Consider the following 20,196-nt stretch of genomic DNA (forward strand, 5'->3'; position numbering starts at 1 on the left):
ACAATTATTGCACCCTTTCTGTAAATCCAATAAACTTCATTTCACTTCTCAAATATCATGCTTTATACAGGAAAATCATGAGGATTAACAAGGTTGCTCAAACTTTTGCATCCCACTGTATATTAAAGAGTAGAGTGGGAGCAAGTTAAAAAAAGACCCTGCAGTTTTTGAAAAAAATCTATTTTAAAACTGCAAAGGAAAAATGGTGAAAAAAAAACATGTTACAATGAATTGTATGTGTGATACGGATTATTAATAGAACATTAGTAGCAAAGAAAATACTCTCATATTTTTATTTTCAGTTATATAGCTTTTTCTTTCTTATAACATTGCATCATTCTGTCATATTTGCAGTTTACAAACTACACTCTGTATTTTAAACTATGAAACAGAGCAGAACTAATGACCCGTTGAACTCCCCTGCAGTAAAACCTTATCTAAAGCTTTCTCTCACTATTTCTTTGATGTATATGTTCTTCAGAAAATAGAACTGCCTCAGACCAGGGGTGTTGCTAGGATCGTAAGAGATCCGGAGCACTTTTGGGCACTCCAGATGGAAAATGGGTGTGGCCATGCACCGTAATGTGGGTGTGGTCATGGGTGGAGCCACATTTCCATGAACTCAACAGTGGTCTTAGTAGGCCTGCCCAGCAGAATGTTATATGAACCCCCTCTCCATTAATACAAATTTTAAGGCACCACAACTTTCAGCATGGCCCCATAGAAGATGATGTGGTATAACAACAGAGGTGCCAAGTAGAGTAAAATTAGTTAAAATTGTTAAAAAGGGGGAAAGTGGGTGGACTCACCTCCCTTCTGAAAAAATGGCCAGACAAGGGAGCAAAGTTGGGTCAAGAGCCAGATATAGCGCCTCTGTGTAGCTCTTTACCCGACTTTGCTCCCTCCAAAAATTGTTTGCCTGAAGAAACGGGACTGTTACCCGTGAAACGCGTTGCACTTTTGGAGCTCATAATAAATGTTACTTTAAACTTGAAGTAAACTGCCCGTTGTCTGGCCATTTTTTCAGAAGGGAGGTGAGTCCACCCACTTCTCCCCATTTTAACAATTTTAACTAATTTTACTCTACTTGGCGCCTCTGTTGTTATACCACATAATTGTTGAGTCCACCCTGGGTGGAGGGGTGTATCCCCATTTCCTTCTATCTACAGAGAACGACTTCTTAACCCTGAGCGGGGTCAGGTTACAATTCGCCCCGCCTGCTTATCTAGTGGTTGCCTTGGAGACGACCCGTCCTTGTGAGTATAATCACTGTGTGTGTTTGCATCAGACATCACCTTATTAACATACTACACCATATCGGGCTCTCAGTTCTCCCCCTTTCTTTTAAGCATGCCCCAATAAAAAGTCATCACAGCGCTCAGCATGGCACCACAGCACCCAGTATGCCCACATAGAGGCACCACAGTACCTAGCATACCACCGATTGATGCACCACAGCTCCCAGCATGCACACCATTGTGGCACCACAGCTGACTCTGCCTGGGCGACATCCGGGGCACCCCAGAATAGATCCGGGGCACGTGCCACTGATCTTTGGGGTAGCAACGCCCCTGCCTCAGGCACACGTTGGGTCGGAGAGCTCAGAGAAGCTCTTTTGCATAGATAACAAGTTTCTTAACTCTTTCTGTACTGGAAAACAATATGAGATTCTGTTCTTTGTTACTAATGTTCTATTTCTTAGCTGTACTACACATACAATTCGTTATATCATGAGTTTATTTTCACTTCATATTCTCTTCATTTTTCTTTTGCATTTTTTAATCAATTTTCTCAAAAACTACAAAGTCTTTTTGAAAAATAATTTTTTGACTTGTTTCCAATATTCTCCTCAACATACTTAGCAATTTTACACATGTAAATTTGACAAATGTAAAAAGCCTAACATTGTACATTTTGTTTCCTTTCTGGTAACTTACAGGAGAATTTATCCAGGCAACTGTTCCCTAGTGCTGTCCTCCTGGTGAAAACCTTCTTCAGTGACGCCCAGCACAGGGGATACCAAGCCACAGCGTACCTCGACAGGTACCACGCCAAGGTGGCGATTGTCTCTCTGGCCCCAAACAGTTCTTGGAAAACTTGTTTGAATGCCTCCCTTTCTAAATTTCACAAAGCTTCGGTAAGATATTTAGCTGCAGAATTACATTGTCTTGTCCCTTGTCACTTGTGAAGCTGGGCCATTTTTCTGGATTGGCCCCATAGGCTGCAGCCTAGGGGAAACCTCCTATTAAAAAAGGTGTCTTTTTTACAACCAATCTATGTAACTATGGGAAAGCTGTCCATGGATGAGGAGGAATGCTGCTTATTTTTATTATGTTCCTGCATTATTATTGTGCTGATATTTTGTGCACTGTGTTAATGAGTGTGGAGTGTGTATGGAAAGTGACAGAGCTGAATGTAAGTTGCTGCATATGCTTGTTTCAATGATTTAACCAGTTCTGGAGGTAGCTTACCTTCTGTAGACTATGTCAAAGCTTTTTTCATGATGTCGTTCACTTTACTACAAGACAGGTAAATTGGGCAAGATTGGAAAATTAGGTGCTATGGCATGCTGAGTACTTAAAGAGGAGCTGTTAGCCATCCTATCTTAAAAACAAACAAACAAACATATATATTCGTAGATAAATACTTGCTCTTCTTACATAACATATATATTGCACTGTCCACATTTTGATTTCAGTGAGTTTTATATAGTAAATAAAGATAATTCTGTTTCTGTCAGTTTCCATTTTAGAATTCCTGTGTCTGAAGCCAATACTAATGTCATTTCCTCCCTTACTCTATTTACTCTCCTCTTTCTGTTTGTGTATGCATTGCCCTCCCTCCTCACAGTCTTCAGACACTCCCACACAGCTCTGCAGTAAGAAGTGCATTGTCACAAATCATTGTGTGGCTTTGCAGACCTGGTTTATTTGTATGGATCGTATTTCAGCCGAGACACTTTCTCAGCTCCTCACCACAAGAATAATTGGCCAATCAGAGAGGAATAGAGGTGTTGGAGGGGAAACGAGAGTGAAAGAAACTTCAGCCAATCAGACTGCATTAGTTATGTCTGAGGAGAAAAGGGGAGGAAAGTAAAGAAGAAAAATAAAACTGCATGCGCTTCAACTTCTCTTTTGCAGCAGGTGTACCAAATAGCTAGGGAACCTGGTGAATAATATTCTATTGAGAAGAAAATGAAGAGTGATTTTTAACTTTTGAATTGCCTGGTTAGCATCCTTATTATTTGTTTGCCAGATACAAATAGAGAATTGACTTTAGATTTTATGCCTAAGGTGGCCATACATGGAAAATGTTTCATTTTTTTTTCGATTAGATAATTTAGTTCGATTATTCCGTTAGATCATATATAAATATTTTTCCAGCATGTCCGATCTGATTTTTCTCGAAAAAATGGGATAATCGTTCAATCTTCTTGATTAAAAAAAAAATATTTTCAACTTTCATTTGATTCGATCCTTTAGATCGAGTAAACGGGATAATGTTTTTATTGTACCATGTATGGCCACCATTAACAGTTACTCTTTACATTGAGGGCCAGGGGAACCAGAGTTTGCCTGAACTCTGGAATAGGTGCAGCTTACGTATAGCTAAGTATTGGTATTGGCTCTATGCATAGCCGACTACCATTATCAACTCTAATGGGGTGGTATCGGCTGTAGTCTTAGGTGTAGGTAGGGGAGGTTAGTGTTATGGTACCCACCCATACACGGTACAATAAAACGTTTGTTTTTCCCATTTGTTCTACCAAAATTATGGAATCGAATGAAAGAAGAAAAAAAAAATTCAATTTAAAAAACAAACTATTTTCCAGTTTTTCGATAAAAATCCGATCGGACATGTTGGAAAAATCTTTATACGCAATCTAACGGAGTAATTGAACAAAATTATCTAATCGAAAAGATTGTACCATGTATGTGCACCTTTAGGCGTGTATAGGATGCATTGAAAGGGAAATATTGACTCAGGATGCTAGCATAATATTGGCGTACAAGAGAAATAGCTGCAGGGAGACTTTGGTGCAGGATACAGTCCATATACTGCTTACCCTGCTCCTGCACAAGTCCTGGCGACGTTAATTACTATTCCCCCTCCAGGTCCACGTGGATGGTGGAGTATGATGTAATTCAGCTTCTAGCTATTGTTGGCGGCCGAATTACAGTGTTTTAGAAGTAACTTCAGCTCCGTCTTCTGACGGCGCCAAAGTTACTCCCTGTGCGCCACTATAGCCATAATTCCTATTACGGTCTATGGTGGGCGCCGGCTGCGCCCAAATCTCCTGTGCTATAATCCTCGTGCTCGTAATACTGACCCCGTTTAACTCTCTAGTAAGGCTGCTTGAATATGGAATTCAGTTCTGGGCACCACAATACAGGAAGGGTAATGCAGTGGTGGAGCAGGTACAGAAACCAGTAACATGACTGATTAGAGGGATGGAAGGTCTCACTTACCAGGAAGGGTTAGATAAACTGGGTTTATTTAATCTGGAGAAAAGATGCCTTAGAGGAGATCTAATTAACACGTATAAATACTGTACATCAGAGGGCAATATAAAAGCTTGGCAGATGAGATTTTTGTCCCTAGCTGTGTGCAAAGGACTAGGGGACAAGAAGATCTGTGCATGGAGGAAAAACGTTGTAGCCATTTAATTAGGAAAGGTTTTTTTTACAGAAAGAGAGATTACATGTGGAATGTATTACCACAGAAAGTAGTTACAGCAAATTCTATACCTGCTTTTAAGGGGAACGTAAATGCTTTCCTGGCATTGAAAGACATCCATGGCTATAATTACTAGGTCATTCCTGGCGATGTCGATCCAGGGATTCTATCTGATTGAAGAATTTTTTTCCCTTTTGGGGCTAATTGGACCAGGCCTTGTAAGGGTTTTTTGCCTTCTTCTAGATCAACAGGGATATGTGAAGGAGCAGGCTGGTGTTGTACCTTATTTATTGTTTGAACTTGATGGACGTGTGTTTTTTTTTCAATCCAAATTACTATGTAACTATGCATGTAGGGGGTAGGTTAGTGTTAGGCATAGGTAGGGAGGTAGGGGGGGAGATTAGTAATAGTTTGTTTAACCACTTAACGACCGCCTAAGGCCGATAGGCGTCGGCAGGTCGAAGTGGTGTTACCATGGATGTCAGTTCACGGAGGGTGTCTCCATGAACAGCCTGCGAGCCTCCGATCGCAGCTCGCAGGCTAATTGTAAACACGCGGGGAAGAAATCCCTGCTGTTTACATCATACGGCGCTGCTGCGCAGCAGCGCGGTAAAGGAGATCGGCGATCCCCGGCCTCTGATTGGCCGGGGATCGCCGGCATCTGATAGGCTGAAGCCTGAGGTAAGGAGAGGGAGGGCGAAAATCGCTGCGGAGGGGGGCTTTGAGAAGCCCCCCCTGCTGCACACAGCAAGTCGGCAGCGATCAAACCCCCCCAGCAGGATATCCCCCTAGTGGGAAAAAAAGGGGGGAAGTCTGGTCGCCCTGGCTCAATCATGATCTGTGCTGCGGGCTGTAGAGCCCACGCAGCACAGATCAGGCAAAACACCCCTGGTCCTTAACATTCCACAATAAACTTGAGATTGACACCCCAGGGACCCTGATGGCCCATACTCACGGGCAACTTTTTGGCCTGTCGCCAGCACACGTGAGCTTGTGCGCGACAGGCCGGCGACAGCTCGTCGCCAGGTCCCTCCGCATACACACGGCGGAGGGACCTGGCAACTGATGCGGCGGAAGCTGTCGCTGTTGCGCCTCCCCCCGCCGGAAGCCCAATGTATAACTTATCTTGTTGCTGTCGCTAGTCCGCGTACTCACACGGACTAGCGACAGTTGCGGCGGAGTTGCGGCGGCGACTGTCGCCAAGTGATTGAGCGGTTCAATCGCCCAGCGACATCAGCGACAAGCGACAGTTCGGGGTGCTCGCCCGGGCAACGCCACATACTCACGGGCGACCTGTCGCTGCAACACGCGCGCGCCACGTGTTGCGGCAACATTTGTATCCCGTGAGTATGGGCCATAATAGTGCCCATGTAATTCTTTGGTCAGTGACAACACTGCCTGCTGTCTGCCCTCAAACAATATCAGTTTATCATTCCTTAGCACAGCCCAGTTTCAGAGAGGAACAGAGGTGTGGGAGGGGAAAACAAGAGTGAAAGAGGCTTCAGCCAATCAGACTGCATTAGTTAAGTCTGAGGGCAAAGTAGAGAAGCAAAAAAGGACAACCCAGCATGCCCTGCAACTTCCTTTGTACGTACCAAATTTTGTGTGTATCAAATAAGTGTCAGGCAAAATGGGGAATGATCAACAAAAAAGTGATAGATTACCTGGTTAGTATCCTTATTACTGGTTTACCAGATAAAAATAAACAATTGTTTTTGGATTTTATGCCCGGCAGTTACACTTTAATCAAACTTAATAGCTGCATTGTGATCTTACAGGCTGCAATTCGGTGGGGCAACAACTGCGAGGACTACTCGATTGCGATGGATGCAGCTACTGGTCAGCTGGCTGAAAATCCGGCCGTGCAGCTCTACTGGCAGTGGAAGGGGCTGCCCTCCTGGCTGAAAAGAGCAGCTGGAAGGTACTTTCATTTTTTTTTTCTTTTTACACTCTGTGAGTGAGCTACATTTATTTATGACAGAAGGTGTTCTGTTTCCACAGCATCATGGACTTTGTGCCTGGTGTGGCATATATGCTGGGATTTTCAGAGCTAAGTCATCACAACACCCCTCGCCGGGTCACAGCAAGAGTGGCCGTCAGATCCGAGGACGCATTCGATACCATAATTAAGACACCAGAGGTACTTTGCCATTGATACAACCTTAGAGAGCAATTGTAAGTAGTTGTATGAAAGTAGACAACCACTTTTGGACTCCCAACTGCCCCACAATTTTTTTTTATTATTATTATAATTTTCAGTTAATGCTAATGTGTACCTAAAGTAGGTCCAAACTCTTGTACAGCACACAATGAAAAGTCTTTATTCCACATACAGTTGCTGAAAAAATTGACTTCTCTGTGTCTGTGTTTGTTTAGCTTGATTAAACTATCTAATTAGTTCTCATCAGCAACTGTGAATAGATTGCAGGAGAGCTCTGCCAAGGCAGCTCTCCATACAATAAACACTGAGACTTAACCCTTTCAGTGCTCCCTGCTGGGGCGTAACTACAAATCATGGGGCCCACCAGCAAAACTTTGATGGGGATCCCCAATGGTCACACCCTTTCCCTTGCCTACCCCTTGTGACCCTCACAACCTGGGGGCCCATCTCACAAGGGTCATGAATCAAGTGTGGCCATCACAATCTTCACACCCATAACAAGTGTAGCCACAAAAACACCTGATCTGATGCATGGACCCCTTTATCGGTGGGAATGCAGTAGTGGTTGGGGCCCCCTTACAGGTCTGGGCCCCCCTGCAGTTGCAGTGGATGCTCCTCTTTTGTTATGCCCCTGCTCCCCGCAGAAGCGCTTTGAGTCCTATGGAAGAAAAGCGCTATAGAAATGTTATTGTATTATTGTATTGTATAAGTGAAGTTAAGTTAAAACTTCAGGTTCTTTTAGGCTTTTCAAAAATTGTAATGAAGGGGGTTTTCTTAGAGCAGAGGAAGTTCCGAGTTTATTTCCACTTTAAAGCCCATCTCCAGGTATATGTAGCATAGTATCCACACCAAGAGTTTCTTGGGCACAACCGTAGCGCTAACTAGGGATGCTCAAATCCAAATCCCGGTGAATCCGAATAGTTGCATCCGGATTTCACCCAGATACCTGTGCGGGGTGGGCGGGAGAGGGGTCAAGCTTACCTGTCTGACGTCTTCTTCGGTCCGTTCCTCGGCACCTCCCACGATGTATTACACGCGGCGGTCACGTGACTACAAACACTTCCTCCTTCCAGGTTGAAGGAGCAAGTGTTTGTAGTCACTTGATGCGCGTGGACCGCATCGTGGGAGGCGCCGAGGGGCGGACCAAAGAAGACGTCAGACAGGTAAGCTTGACCTCCCCCGCCCACCGCGCACAGGTTTACTGGGTGAAATCCGGATGCAACTATCCGGGTTTCATCACCCGGATTCAGATTTGAGCATCTCTAGCGCTAACCAAACATGGTGGAATTCATATTTGTGCTGATTGTAGGGGAGCAGCAGGGATGCCTGGTCCACCAGGCCAACAAGGCAGGACAGGACCGGCCCCCACCCCTCTGTAAGATTGTGGGACTCCTCAGGTGGTGAACTGGCTTGCCAGTTCACTCCCCGCAGCCCGCAGCTCACCTCAGCCTGTGGGAGTCTTCCAGCAGGCAGAGCAGGTGTGAGTGCGGGCACATTGGGGGGTGTGTCTTAGCACTGGTGACTGGAAGGTGATCCTTAATACTTGCACAATATAAAAGTCTCCTGGTGAAGGAGCAATTGTGTGAACGCAGTTATACGCTATACTGTATGTCCCTTTGTTTATTTTATTTTACATGTTAAGGCGATTGCCTTGGACTAAGGAGCCAAACCTTTGTATAACGGTGATCTTTTAGGGAGCCTTGTTCAAGGACAGTATTGGCAACTAACCGTGAGACTGTTAACTCCTTGGTTTATGAGACATACAGTAGTGCGCATTTTGATTTTTAATCAGAGCAGGTGTAATGCTTGGGGGGTATACTTTCTGAGTCAGCGTGTATGCTCAAGACTATGTAGCTGGGTAATGGAAGAGGCTACATAGGTGGCCACAGGAGTAATGAACAAGGGAGCAGGATTGCCCAGAGCAACTGCAGCTCTGGGTTTCCGATATCGCCTATCACGCTAGATGCTATGTTATACAATACACAACAGACGTAGTCGGTAACAGGCTAGGGTCATACACATTAGATCAAATGTCAGTGGTACAGTGGACTAGACAGAATCAGAGTCAGTAACAGGTTAAGGTCATACACGTTAGATCAGATGGCTGTGTGGTACAATGGACTAGGCGGAATCGGAGTCGGTAACAGGCTAAGATCATAAACGTTATATCAGATGGCTGCGGTACAAAGGACTAGGCGAGAGAATGGTCAGTAAAGCTAAGGTTGTATCTAAGTCAGTCTGGCAGTCACATTGAAATACACTAATTGAGTAATGAAAGTCGCATTAAGATACAATGGCTGCTTAGTGCGACGCCACACTAGAGATGAGCGTAATGACGTAATTACGATTTCGCGAAATTGCGCGTAATTAGTGTAATTACGATTATGGCCGTAAGTACATAATCGTAATGAAGAAGGATTTCGCGAAATTTCGCGTAAGCGTAATTTTCGCGTAATTTTCGCATTACAATGGGCATTTGTTCATGCCGTAATTTCGCATTAAACGCTACCGTAATTTCGCGTTAAACCGTAACGCTCCATATAATATAAAAAAGCCGCTGACTTTAAGGGTTAATAGCAAAGCCCCCTTAAATGCTAAGAGCCTCAAATTTGGAGAATATATTAAGGAGATCAGAAGGAATAAGAGGAAAAAATTTTTTTCAAAAAGACCTTATAGTTTTTGAGAAAATCGATGTTAAAGTTTCAAAGTAAAAATGTATACATTTAAAAACCCGCCGACTTTAACGGTTAATGGACTTCACTGACCTCCCACGAGTTCAGCAAACACCCAGCAGGCATGGAAATACAAAGCAAGGCAATAAACAATAGGTTTAAAGCATGGACCCAGCAACAACTCAGGGAGCTGTAAGCTATGCCGGGCGGAGTCTGAAATGGGAAGCATACTTTTATGTGGACATCAGTCAATGGATGCAGGCATGCAAATTCCCACACAGCTAAATGGTAATCACTCAATCCTGAGCTAGCTTGAACACAAGCTGCCAAATACATGCAATATTATGCAACGATATGCATGTATGAAATCCAGGGCTATCTGGCTGTAGTTCAACTGCAGCAAGCAATAGGAGGATTTATGACAGCATCCTGAGCTGCTCTGAACTGCAGAGTGATTGCAAATGACAATGAGACTTATTGCGAATGCGCAACCAAATGCAAGCAGATAAGTCAGAACTGCCCGGTTGCAGTTCCACTGCAACTGACAGAACATGCTACAGGAGTGATCCTGACAGCAGGGGCTATGGGAAGATGGCATCCAAAGCCCTGCACTGGAGACTTCTTCCCGTAGCTCTGCATGCAAGCAGATCATAGGGGGAAGGGAGCTGCGCGCTGGGAGAGGAGTCTTCTACAGGTGTGTAAATGTTTTTTTACAGGTGCACATTATTTTCTGGTGAAAAGCTGCCCACATTATGATTATTTTCTGGTGAAACATTGCTGCATCACTATTATTTTCTGATGAAAGATTTCTGCATTACGATTATTTTCTGATGAAAGATTGCTGTATTACAATTATTTTCTGGTGAAACATTGCTGCATTACGTTATTTTCTGGTGAAACATTGCTGCATTACGTTATTTTCTGGTGAAACATTGCTGCATTACGATTATTTTCTGGTGAAAGATTGGCGCATTACAATTATTTTCTGGAAATACACTGCCTTCATTACGATTATTTCTGGTAAAAAATTGCTGCATTACGATTATTTTCTGGTGAAACATTGCCATATTACCATTATTTTCTGGTGAAACATTGCCGTATTACCATTATTTTCTGGTGAAACATTGACGCATTATGATGGGGGGGGCACCATGGTTGTGGGTGGGCGCTACCAGTTTTCTCGCCTAAAGTGACAAAATGGCTAGAGGTGCCCCTGGGGAACAGCTTCAGTATATACATTTTTGGTAAGGGCTTTCTTATGCATTCTATGTTTGCAGAAGGGGAAGATGCAAGTTTTGTCCTTTGAGAAGAGAACAAAACTACTGTAAACAGGAAGTGGCTTTATCTCTTTTCTGTACAAGATTCTCAACATTGCTAAGCTGGATATGATTGTATTTAGGCTCTTGTCTTATTTGAACTTTTTTATTCTAGAGAGAAAGATGTGACTAAAGAGAACCCAAGGCAGCCTGAAACACAAAAGAGAAATACTTAACTAGGAAGAGGGAGACCTCTGGATCCTCCAGAGTCTTCTTGTGTTCTCCTGGCCCTCACCGCTGCCCGCTGGGACCCTGTGGAAGATTGTGGCTTCTCCTCACCCACTTCCTCCCACGTGTAAGAGTGGGGCTATAGTACGCTAGTGTGAAAATGGGCTCCATTCTACTGCACAGGCATGGCTGTACTCGAAAGCAGTATGGCCATGTCCGTACACTACTTAGGTAGCGCGCCCATGATAGCATATCCAACAAGCTCTTCCATGCCTAGTAATGGTGGGAGCCAGTAGGACACAAGAAGCCTCAGCCGGATCCAGGCGATTCCGTCTTCCTAGGTAAGTATCTCTCTTTATGTTTCCAACCCGTCTTGGGAACACTTTATAGGTGATCTCTCGCCTTGGAAATTCCTTGCCCCTGTAACCAAGAAAATGATGTGTTCCTTTTTTCTCGTTAGATGACAATTTACAAACAGGGAATACCTATCCCCATGGATCTGTCATTCGGTCGCTTGCAGCGGTGGATTCGCCATACGGACTTCACAACTCTTCCAGAACTGACTACACTGGCCCAGAACTACAAAAAAGGTGATGTCCCCTTAGGGAATGAATCGGGCGGGAAAAAGGAGGGATTGGGAGGGTGATGGGAGGGAACATTACAGCAGGCTTGCCTCTTCCTGTCTGAAAATGTGACTTTAGCCAAAAGTCGTATTTCTCAGGGAGTGATTACGGAGAACTGAGGGACACAAGAAGAGGAACACACAGGTGTATATGAATTCAGCATGAACATACCCCTGTGCTTACCATAGGTAGCTTTGCCTAAAATACTCAAGTCAGTCTCTCCCTGTGAGCATAGATCATCTGACCTCTCCTACTTACTCCTTGTAAGAGATAACTCTTTGTGACCAGTACTACAGCTGAGAAAAGTCTTATCTCCACGTCCCTGAGCAGTGTGTAAAAAAAGGCATTAATCCTTTTCACGCCATCCCCAGTGTCTTGATTAAATTGCTGAGAAGGATATGGACAGGGCCAGATTTATACTCTGTACCACCCAAGGCCAATGTTACCAGCCGCTCCCCTGCTGTACAGGTAGCTAGATATCCCCTTCCCTCCAGTATAGGTAACCAGATGACCCCCCCCCCTTCCCTCTAGTATAGGTAGCCTGATGACCCCTCCCCCATTCCCTCCAGTATAGGTACCCTGATGACCCCCTCCCCTGAGCTATACTGGAGGGGACTCCCCTCCAGTATAGGTACCCTGATGACTCCCTTAATCCCTCCCTTTCCAACTCCCCCTCTTTCAGTACAGCTTGCCTCCACACCACAGCAGCCATCAGCATCACTCACTTCTCTGCTCATCTCCAGCGCCGAAGCTTCCTCTTCCCCTCTGTCTCCAATGCTGCCCAAGTCCGTAGCCGTCCGCCACAATGCCAACGTGCACAGAGAGCAAGGTGGCTGCTGCATAGGTGGCTGGCAGCAGGGAGATCAGGCGCTTGCCTGATCTTCCTACATTGCAGCATTTGCAACCTTGCAAATGCTGCACCAGCTTAGCCTGCTGCTTTGGTGCCATTGCTCCTGTGGTGCCCAAGGCCAGGGCCTAGGTGGCCTTGGCCTAAATCCGGACCTGGATATGGAGGCTGCCAAATAAATTTGCTTTTAAAGGACAACTGTATTGAGAGGTATACAGACAGCTGTAGCAGAACCAAAATGGTTCTACCTTGAAGATAAGCGACATGTACCAGCGGAAGAAAACACACCGAGGAGTATCCTCCCCACACTGACTGACTGGTTTGGTCACCTCCGAGTGCCCTGCCCCCGCAGGCTGCAATGACAAGGCCGGTTCTCTCATGAGGCAAGGTGAAACATTTGCATCAGGCGCAGAAATTACAGGGGCAGCATTTTTGTTCAGTGTTTACACTAACCGCATTCAGGCAGAGTAGGAGGAGAAGCGAGAGGAGAGCGAGGCGAAGAAGTCATCATTGGGGAAAAGCAGCTTGTTGTGCTCTGTGAGGTGTCTCACAGTGAGTGAGGAGAGGGGAGGCAGGAGGTCAGCAGTGTTCTGCACAGCAGAAGGGAGGAGATGGCACTGCTGTCCTGACTGAGGAAGAATGAAGTGGCTGAGGGTGAGAAGTCTGTTGGTCACAGAATCACAGCCAGCCAGTGCGCTATTGGGTTGAGCTTTCGCATGTCATGTGAGAGCATTAAATGATACAGACTAAATTGCTGATTGCTGTGCCATCATTCCAAATCAGGCGGGTGGGGGGGGGGGCATCCTCACAAGTTTGCCTAAGGCAGCAAAAAGTCGAGATCTGGCCCTGTTGACTGTTCCCTTCATACAGTATCTGAACACTGACGTTGTATCAAGCTTTTAGCATTCGACTAACCATGTTCATTGTTTTTGTATTGCAGCCATCTGTAGAGTGGGCACAGAAAACATTGTGACATTTGACCAGCGGAGTCTGGGTTGCTCCCTCAGCCCTGCGCACTGCTACACGGTGATCGCTCAAGACTGCACCAATGAATTAAAGTTTCTGGTGGCCATGAAAAAAATGGGTCAAGGACTGGCAACCTTTGAATTGAATGTCAGGCTGGGATCTTCGTAAGTACACCTGCTAATGAGCTGAAGGCCCTTCAGAAGGTTACCCTGACAAGGCGTATGGCTTTGTAATATGGTCTGCCCCCTTCATTAGTGGCGGCTCCATCATTATAATAGCGGCGCCAAGCTGATAGCAGCTGCGAAATGAGCACTGGGGCTTTGCGTTTTCATACTGTAAAACTCTGAACAGTGAAAGATTTAAAGACTTCAATAAAACCTTACAGCCTGATCAAGCTTTAATAGGGCTGTAGGCACTTTTAATAGAAGTTCAGTTAGAGCTGAACTCAAAGTGAAATGACATTGTTACTTCAGATATGTGCCTGTTATATATATCATCATCATCATCATCATCATCATCATCCTATGTACTGAGCACTGATTTATTATCCGATTAATCCCTGAACTAGTATTGGATCCAAGAATTTGCAAGTACTGTATGTACATAAAAGTGATAGGGTGTTTATCATTTGAAATGGACAATGAGTTTTTGGTAATTTGGAGTCTATTTTCTTTAACTAGGTCTTTATTGCAGAAAAGGTAAAAACAGAAATACAACACATAGGCCTCAATTCATAAACAGCAGTGCGATAAACAAAATCTTGTCGGCAAAATACCGCACTCGGTATTTTCCCGGTCTGTGTGCTAATTCATAAAGATTTCCCCAGCTGCCCTTGGAGGTCGGTAAATTACCGCAGCCCATTGAGCGGTAGAGTAGAGCAGTGTCCCGATTCCCTCTTTGCCCTGCAGAAATGACTCACACAGACGGCTCTCTCTGGCTCTCCCACTGATGACTCAGACAGATGAGTCACACCGTCTTTCCCTGCCTGCAGAAATTACTCACACAGAGGGCTCTCTGGCTCTCTCCACAGATGAATCAAACAGACTTTCGGCTCTCTGCACTTTGCATTAATCAGAGCTGTCAGAGCAGTCAGTAACTTGTTAACCACTTCCCGACCGCCGTATTGACAATTGGCGGCCGGGAAGTGCACCCCGCAAGGACCGCCGTATTGACAATTGGCGGCGGTCCTTGTAGGGGCATGGGCGGAGCGATCGCGTCATCCGTGACGCGATCCTCCGCCTCCGCCTGGCGCCGCTCACCCGCCGCAACATCCCGCCGGCCATACGGAAGCGCCGGCGGGATGTTAACCCGACGATCGCCGCATACAAAGTGTATAATACACTTTGTAATGTTTACAAAGTGTATTATACAGGCTGCCTCCTGCCCTGGTGGTCCCAGTGTCCGAGGGACCACCAGGGCAGGCTGCAGCCACCCTAGTCTGCACCAAGCACACTGATTTTTTACCCCCCCTGCCCCAGATCGCCCACAGCACTCATCAGACCCCCCCCCCCCCCTGCCCACCCCCCAGACCCCTGTTTGCACCCAATCACCCCCCTAATCACCCATCAATCACTCCCTGTCACTATCTGTCAACGCTATTTTTTTTTATCCCCCCCCCCCCTGCCCACTGCTCCCTCCTGATCACCCCCCCACCCCTCAGATTCTCCCCAGACCCCCCCCCCCCCCAGACCCCCCCCCCCCCCCCATGTACTGTATGCATCTATCCCCCCTGATCACCTGTCAATCGCCTGTCAATCACCCATCAATCACCCCCTGTCACTGCCACCCATCAATCAGCCCCTAACCTGCCCCTTGCGGGCAATCTGATCACCCCCCCACACCAATAAATCGCCCGCAGATCCGACATCAGATCACCTCCCAAATCCATTGTTTACATCTATTCTCTCCTCTAAACACCCACTAATTACCCATCAATCACCCATCAATCACCCCCTATCACCACCTGTCACTTTTACCTATCAGATCAGACCCTAATCTGCCCCTTGCGGGCACCCAATCACCCGCCCACACGCTCAGATTGCCCTCAGACCCCCCCCCCTTATCAATTCGCCAGTGCATTAATTACATCTGTCCTTCCCTGTAATAACCCACTGATCACCTGTCAATCACCTGCCAATCACCTATCACCCATCAATCACCCCCTGTCACTGCCACCCAACAATCAGCCCCTAACCTGCCCCTTGCGGGCAATCTGATCACCCACCCACACAAATAGATCGCCCGCAGATCCGACATCAGATCACCACCCAAGCGCAGCGTTTACATCTATTCTCTCCTCTAAACACCCACTAATTACCCATCAATCACCCCCTATCACCACCTGTCACTGTTACCCATCAGATCAGACCCTAATCTGCCCCTTGCGGACACCCAATCACCCGCCTACACGCTCAGATTGCCCTCAGACCCCCCCTTATCAATTCGCCAGTGCAATATTTACATCTGTCCTTCCCTGTAATAACCCACTGATCACCTGTCAATCACCTGCCAATCACCTATCACCAATCAATCACCCCCTGTCACTGCCACCCATCAATCACCCCCTGTCACTGCCACCCATCAATCACCCGCTGTCACTGCCACCCATCAATCAGCCCCTAACCTGCCCCTTGCGGGCAAACTGATCACCTACCCACACCAATAGATCGCCCGCAGATCCGACATCAGATCACCACCCAAGCGCAGTGTTTCCATCTATTCTCTACCCTAAACACCCACTAATTACCCATCAATCACCCCCTGTCAATGCTACCTATCAGATTAGACCCCTATCTGCCCCTAGGGCACTCAATCACCCGCCCACACCCTCAGAATGCCCTCAGACCCCAGCCCTGATCACCTCGCCAGTGCATTGCTTGCATCTATTCCCCCCTCTAATCACACCTTGAGACACCCATCAATCACCTCCTGTCACCCCCTAGCACACCTACCCATCAGATCAGGCCCCAATTTGCCCCGTGTGGGCTCCTGATCACTCGGCCAAACCCTCAGATCCCCCTCAGACCCCCTTCCGATCACCTCCCCAGTGCATTGATTGCATCTATTTTCCCCTCTAACCACCCCCTAAAACACCCATCAATCACCTCCTGTCACCCCCCCTAGCACTCCTATCCATCAGATCAGGCCCAATACAACCTGTCATCTAAAAGGCCACCCTGCTTATGACCGGTTCCACAAAATTCGCCCCCTCATAGACCACCTGTCATCAAAATTTGCAGATGCTTATACCCCTGAACAGTCATTTTGAGACATTTGGTTTCCAGACTACTCACGGTTTTGGGCCTGTAAAATGCCAGGGCGGTATAGGAACCCCACAAGTGACCCCATTTTAGAAAAAAAGACACCCCAAGGTATTTTGTTAGGTGTATGACGAGTTCATAGAAGATTTTATTTTTTGTCAAAAGTTAGCGGAAATTAATTTTTATTGGTTTTTTTTCCTAAAGTGTCATTTTTCACTAACTTGTGACAAAAAATAAAATCTTCTATGAACTCGCCATACACCTAACAGAATACCTTGGGGTGTCTTCTTTCTAAAATGGGGTCACTTGTGGGGTTCCTATACTGCCCTGGCATTTTAGGGCCCCTAAACCGCGAGGAGTAGTCTAGAAAACAAATGCTTCAAAATGATCTGTGAATAGGACGTTGGGCCCCTTAGCGCACCTAGGCTGCAAAAAAGTGTCACACATGTGGTACCGCCGTACTCAGGAAAAGTAGTATAATGTGTTTTGGGGTGTATTTTTACACATACCCATGCTGGGTGGGAGAAATTTCTATGTAAATGGACAATTGTGTGTAAAAAAATCAAACAATTGTCATTTACAGAGATATTTCTCCCACTTAGCATGGGTATGTGTAAAAATACACCCCAAAACGCATTATACTACTTCTCCTGAGTACGGCGGTACCACATGTGTGGCACTTTTTTACACCCTAAGTACGCTAAGGGGCCCAAAGTCCAATGAGTACCTTTAGGATTTCACAGGTCATTTTGCGACATTTGGTTTCAAGACTACTCCTCACGGTTTAGGGCCCCTAAAATGCCAGGGCAGTATAGGAACCCCACAAATGACCCCATTCTAGAAAGAAGACACCCAAAGGTGTCATTTTCCGCTAACTTTTGACAAAAAATAAAATCTTCTATGAACTCACCATACTCCTAACGGAATACCTTGGGCTGTCTTCTTTCTAAAATGGGGTCATTTGTGGGGTTCCTATACTGCCCTGGCATTTTAGGGGCTCTAAACCGTGAGGAGTAGTCTTGAAACGAAATTTCTCAAAATGACCTGTGAAATCCTAAAGGTACTCATTGGACTTTGGGCCCTTTAGCGCAGTTAGGGTGCAAAAAAGTGCCACACATGTGGTATCGCCGTACTCAGGAGAAGTAGTATAATGTGTTTTGTGGTGTATTTTTACACATACCCATGCTGAGTGGGAGAAAGATCTCTGTAAATGGACAATTGTGTGTTATAAAAATTAACAAATTGTCATTTACAGAGATATTTCTCCCACCCAGCATGGGTATGTGTAAAAATACACCCCAAAACACATTATACTACTTCTCCTGAGTACGGCAATACCACATGTGTGGCACTTTTTTGCAGCCTAACTGCGCTAAGGGGTCCAAAGTCCAATGAGCACCTTTAGGCTTTACAGGGGTGCTTACAATTTAGCACCCACCAAAATGTCAGGACAGTAAACACACCCCACAAATGACGCCATTTTGGAAAGTAGACCCTTCAAGGTATTCAGAGAGGGGCATGGTGAGTCCGTGGCAGATTTCATTTTTTTTTGTCGCAAGTTAGAAGAAATGGAAACTTTTTTTTTTTTTTTCTCACAAAGTGTCATTTTCCGCTTACTTGTGACAAAAAATAATATCTTCTATGAACTCACTATGCCTCTCAGTGAATACTTTGGGATGTCTTCTTTCCAAAATGGGGTCATTTGGGGGGTATTTATACTATCCTGGAATTCTAGCCCCTCATGAAACATGACAGGGGGTCAGAAAAGTCAGAGATGCTTGAAAATGGGAAAATTCACTTTTTGCACCATAGTTTGTAAACGCTATAACTTTTACCCAAACCAATAAATATACACTGAATGGGTTTTTTTTTATCAAAAACATGTTTGTCCACATTTTTCGCGCTGCATGTATACAGAAATTTTACTTTATTTGAAAAATGTCAGCACAGAAAGTTAAAAAAATCATTTTTTTGCCAAAATTCATGTCTTTTTTGATGAATATAATAAAAAGTAAAAATCGCAAGAGCAATCAAATAGTACCAAAAGAAAGCTTTATTAGTGACAAGAAAAGGAGCCAAAATTCATTTAGGTGGTAGGTTGTATGAGCGAGCAATAAACCGTGAAAGCTGCAGTGGTCTGAATGGAAAAAAAGTGGCCGGTCCTTAAGGGGTAGAAAGCCCTAGGTCCTCAAGTGGTTAAGACCTCACCAGAGGTGTCGGTAACTACCGCCAGGCTTACCGCTTGTTGAAGGCTTTATGAATTGACATTTGCTGACAATTTACTGACATGTGTTGTCGGTAACTGCAGCCAAGTCGGTAATTTATCTCCCTGGTCGGTAATGTCAGCTTTACATGCGGTAACAGCCTTTATGAATTGACACATTGCTAAGTGGTCGGTAAAGTCTGCTGTTTTCAGCATTACCGCATGAGGTAATGCTTTATGAATCGAGGCCATAAAGTGAAAATAATTGTAAAACAGTCCTGAATCCATTTTCACCAAGGTAGTATATAACGAGCTAAGTAGACCAAATATGAAACCCAAAAACAGAGGTAACACCAAAGTACTGGTAAACAATTACTGTATACAAATACTGCAGTAAAACAAAGCAATTTGGAGTTTAATTTATGTTTATTGCATGCCAATGTACGCTAATTGAAATGTGACCAATCAATTGCAGCAATTGGACATGGACACACCTTTGTATCTATATCACACACCTGTCTATTTAAAGCAATTTTTAAGCCTGTAAAAATGTTTGTTTTGGATTGTATTGTACGGGGGCGTAGTGGTTAGCGATCTCGCCTTGCAGCACTGGGTCCCTGGTTCAAATCCCAGCCAGGGCTCTATCTGAACGGAGCTTGTATGCTCTCCCCTAGTCTGTGTGAGTTTCCTCCGGGCACTCTGCTTTCCTCCCATATTCCAAAAACACACAAAAAACCCTAGATTGCCCCTAGACTACGATACATATACAACATGATAAAGACATATGATTATGGAAGAGATTCGATTAGATTGTGCACACCTCAGAGGGAAAGTTACTGACAAGACTATGTACTCTGTACAGCGCTGTGGAACATGTTGGTGCTATATAAATAATAATAATTGTACTTTATTATATCTCAGGGTGGTCACTTAGGCACATCTTTAACTATTTGTTAATATATATACCGTATATACTCACATATAAGTCGACTCATGTATAAGCCGAGGTACCCACTTTCCCCCGGAAACCAGGAAAAAGTGATTGACTCATGTACAATCCCCCTCCCCAATATGGCTTCTCCTCATAGCCAGATGTGCCCCAGGATCATACAGCATTATCTCAAGTAGCAACTAGATGGCATCATAGATATGAGACACAGCGATTGCCACACAGGAACAATCCCCAATCATTGCACCGCTGACACGTTGCTTGCACGCTCCGCTCCACAAACCAGGAGACACAGGTAGTCTTGAGCAGCGCACTCTGCACACCATGTTGCAGGGAATGGGTGGCATGGACATA

General features: G+C 45.2%; 1 protein-coding gene across 1 annotated transcript in view; it reads left to right on the forward strand.

Annotated features, from left to right (window-relative positions):
• LOC137522040 (vitellogenin-1-like) overlaps positions 1 to 20,196 on the forward strand; it is a 337,455-nt gene that overhangs the window by 293,852 nt on the left and 23,407 nt on the right. Inside the window, exons 27-31 of the mRNA XM_068242060.1 lie at positions 1,940 to 2,137; positions 6,456 to 6,598; positions 6,679 to 6,817; positions 11,455 to 11,584; positions 13,405 to 13,594. Of these exons, the coding sequence (XP_068098161.1) occupies positions 1,940 to 2,137; positions 6,456 to 6,598; positions 6,679 to 6,817; positions 11,455 to 11,584; positions 13,405 to 13,594 (800 nt within the window). The remainder of the gene's footprint in view (positions 1 to 1,939; positions 2,138 to 6,455; positions 6,599 to 6,678; positions 6,818 to 11,454; positions 11,585 to 13,404; positions 13,595 to 20,196) is intronic.

Source organism: Hyperolius riggenbachi, chromosome 6, assembly GCF_040937935.1.
Source record: "Hyperolius riggenbachi isolate aHypRig1 chromosome 6, aHypRig1.pri, whole genome shotgun sequence".
Classification (NCBI taxonomy): Eukaryota; Metazoa; Chordata; class Amphibia; order Anura; family Hyperoliidae; genus Hyperolius; species Hyperolius riggenbachi.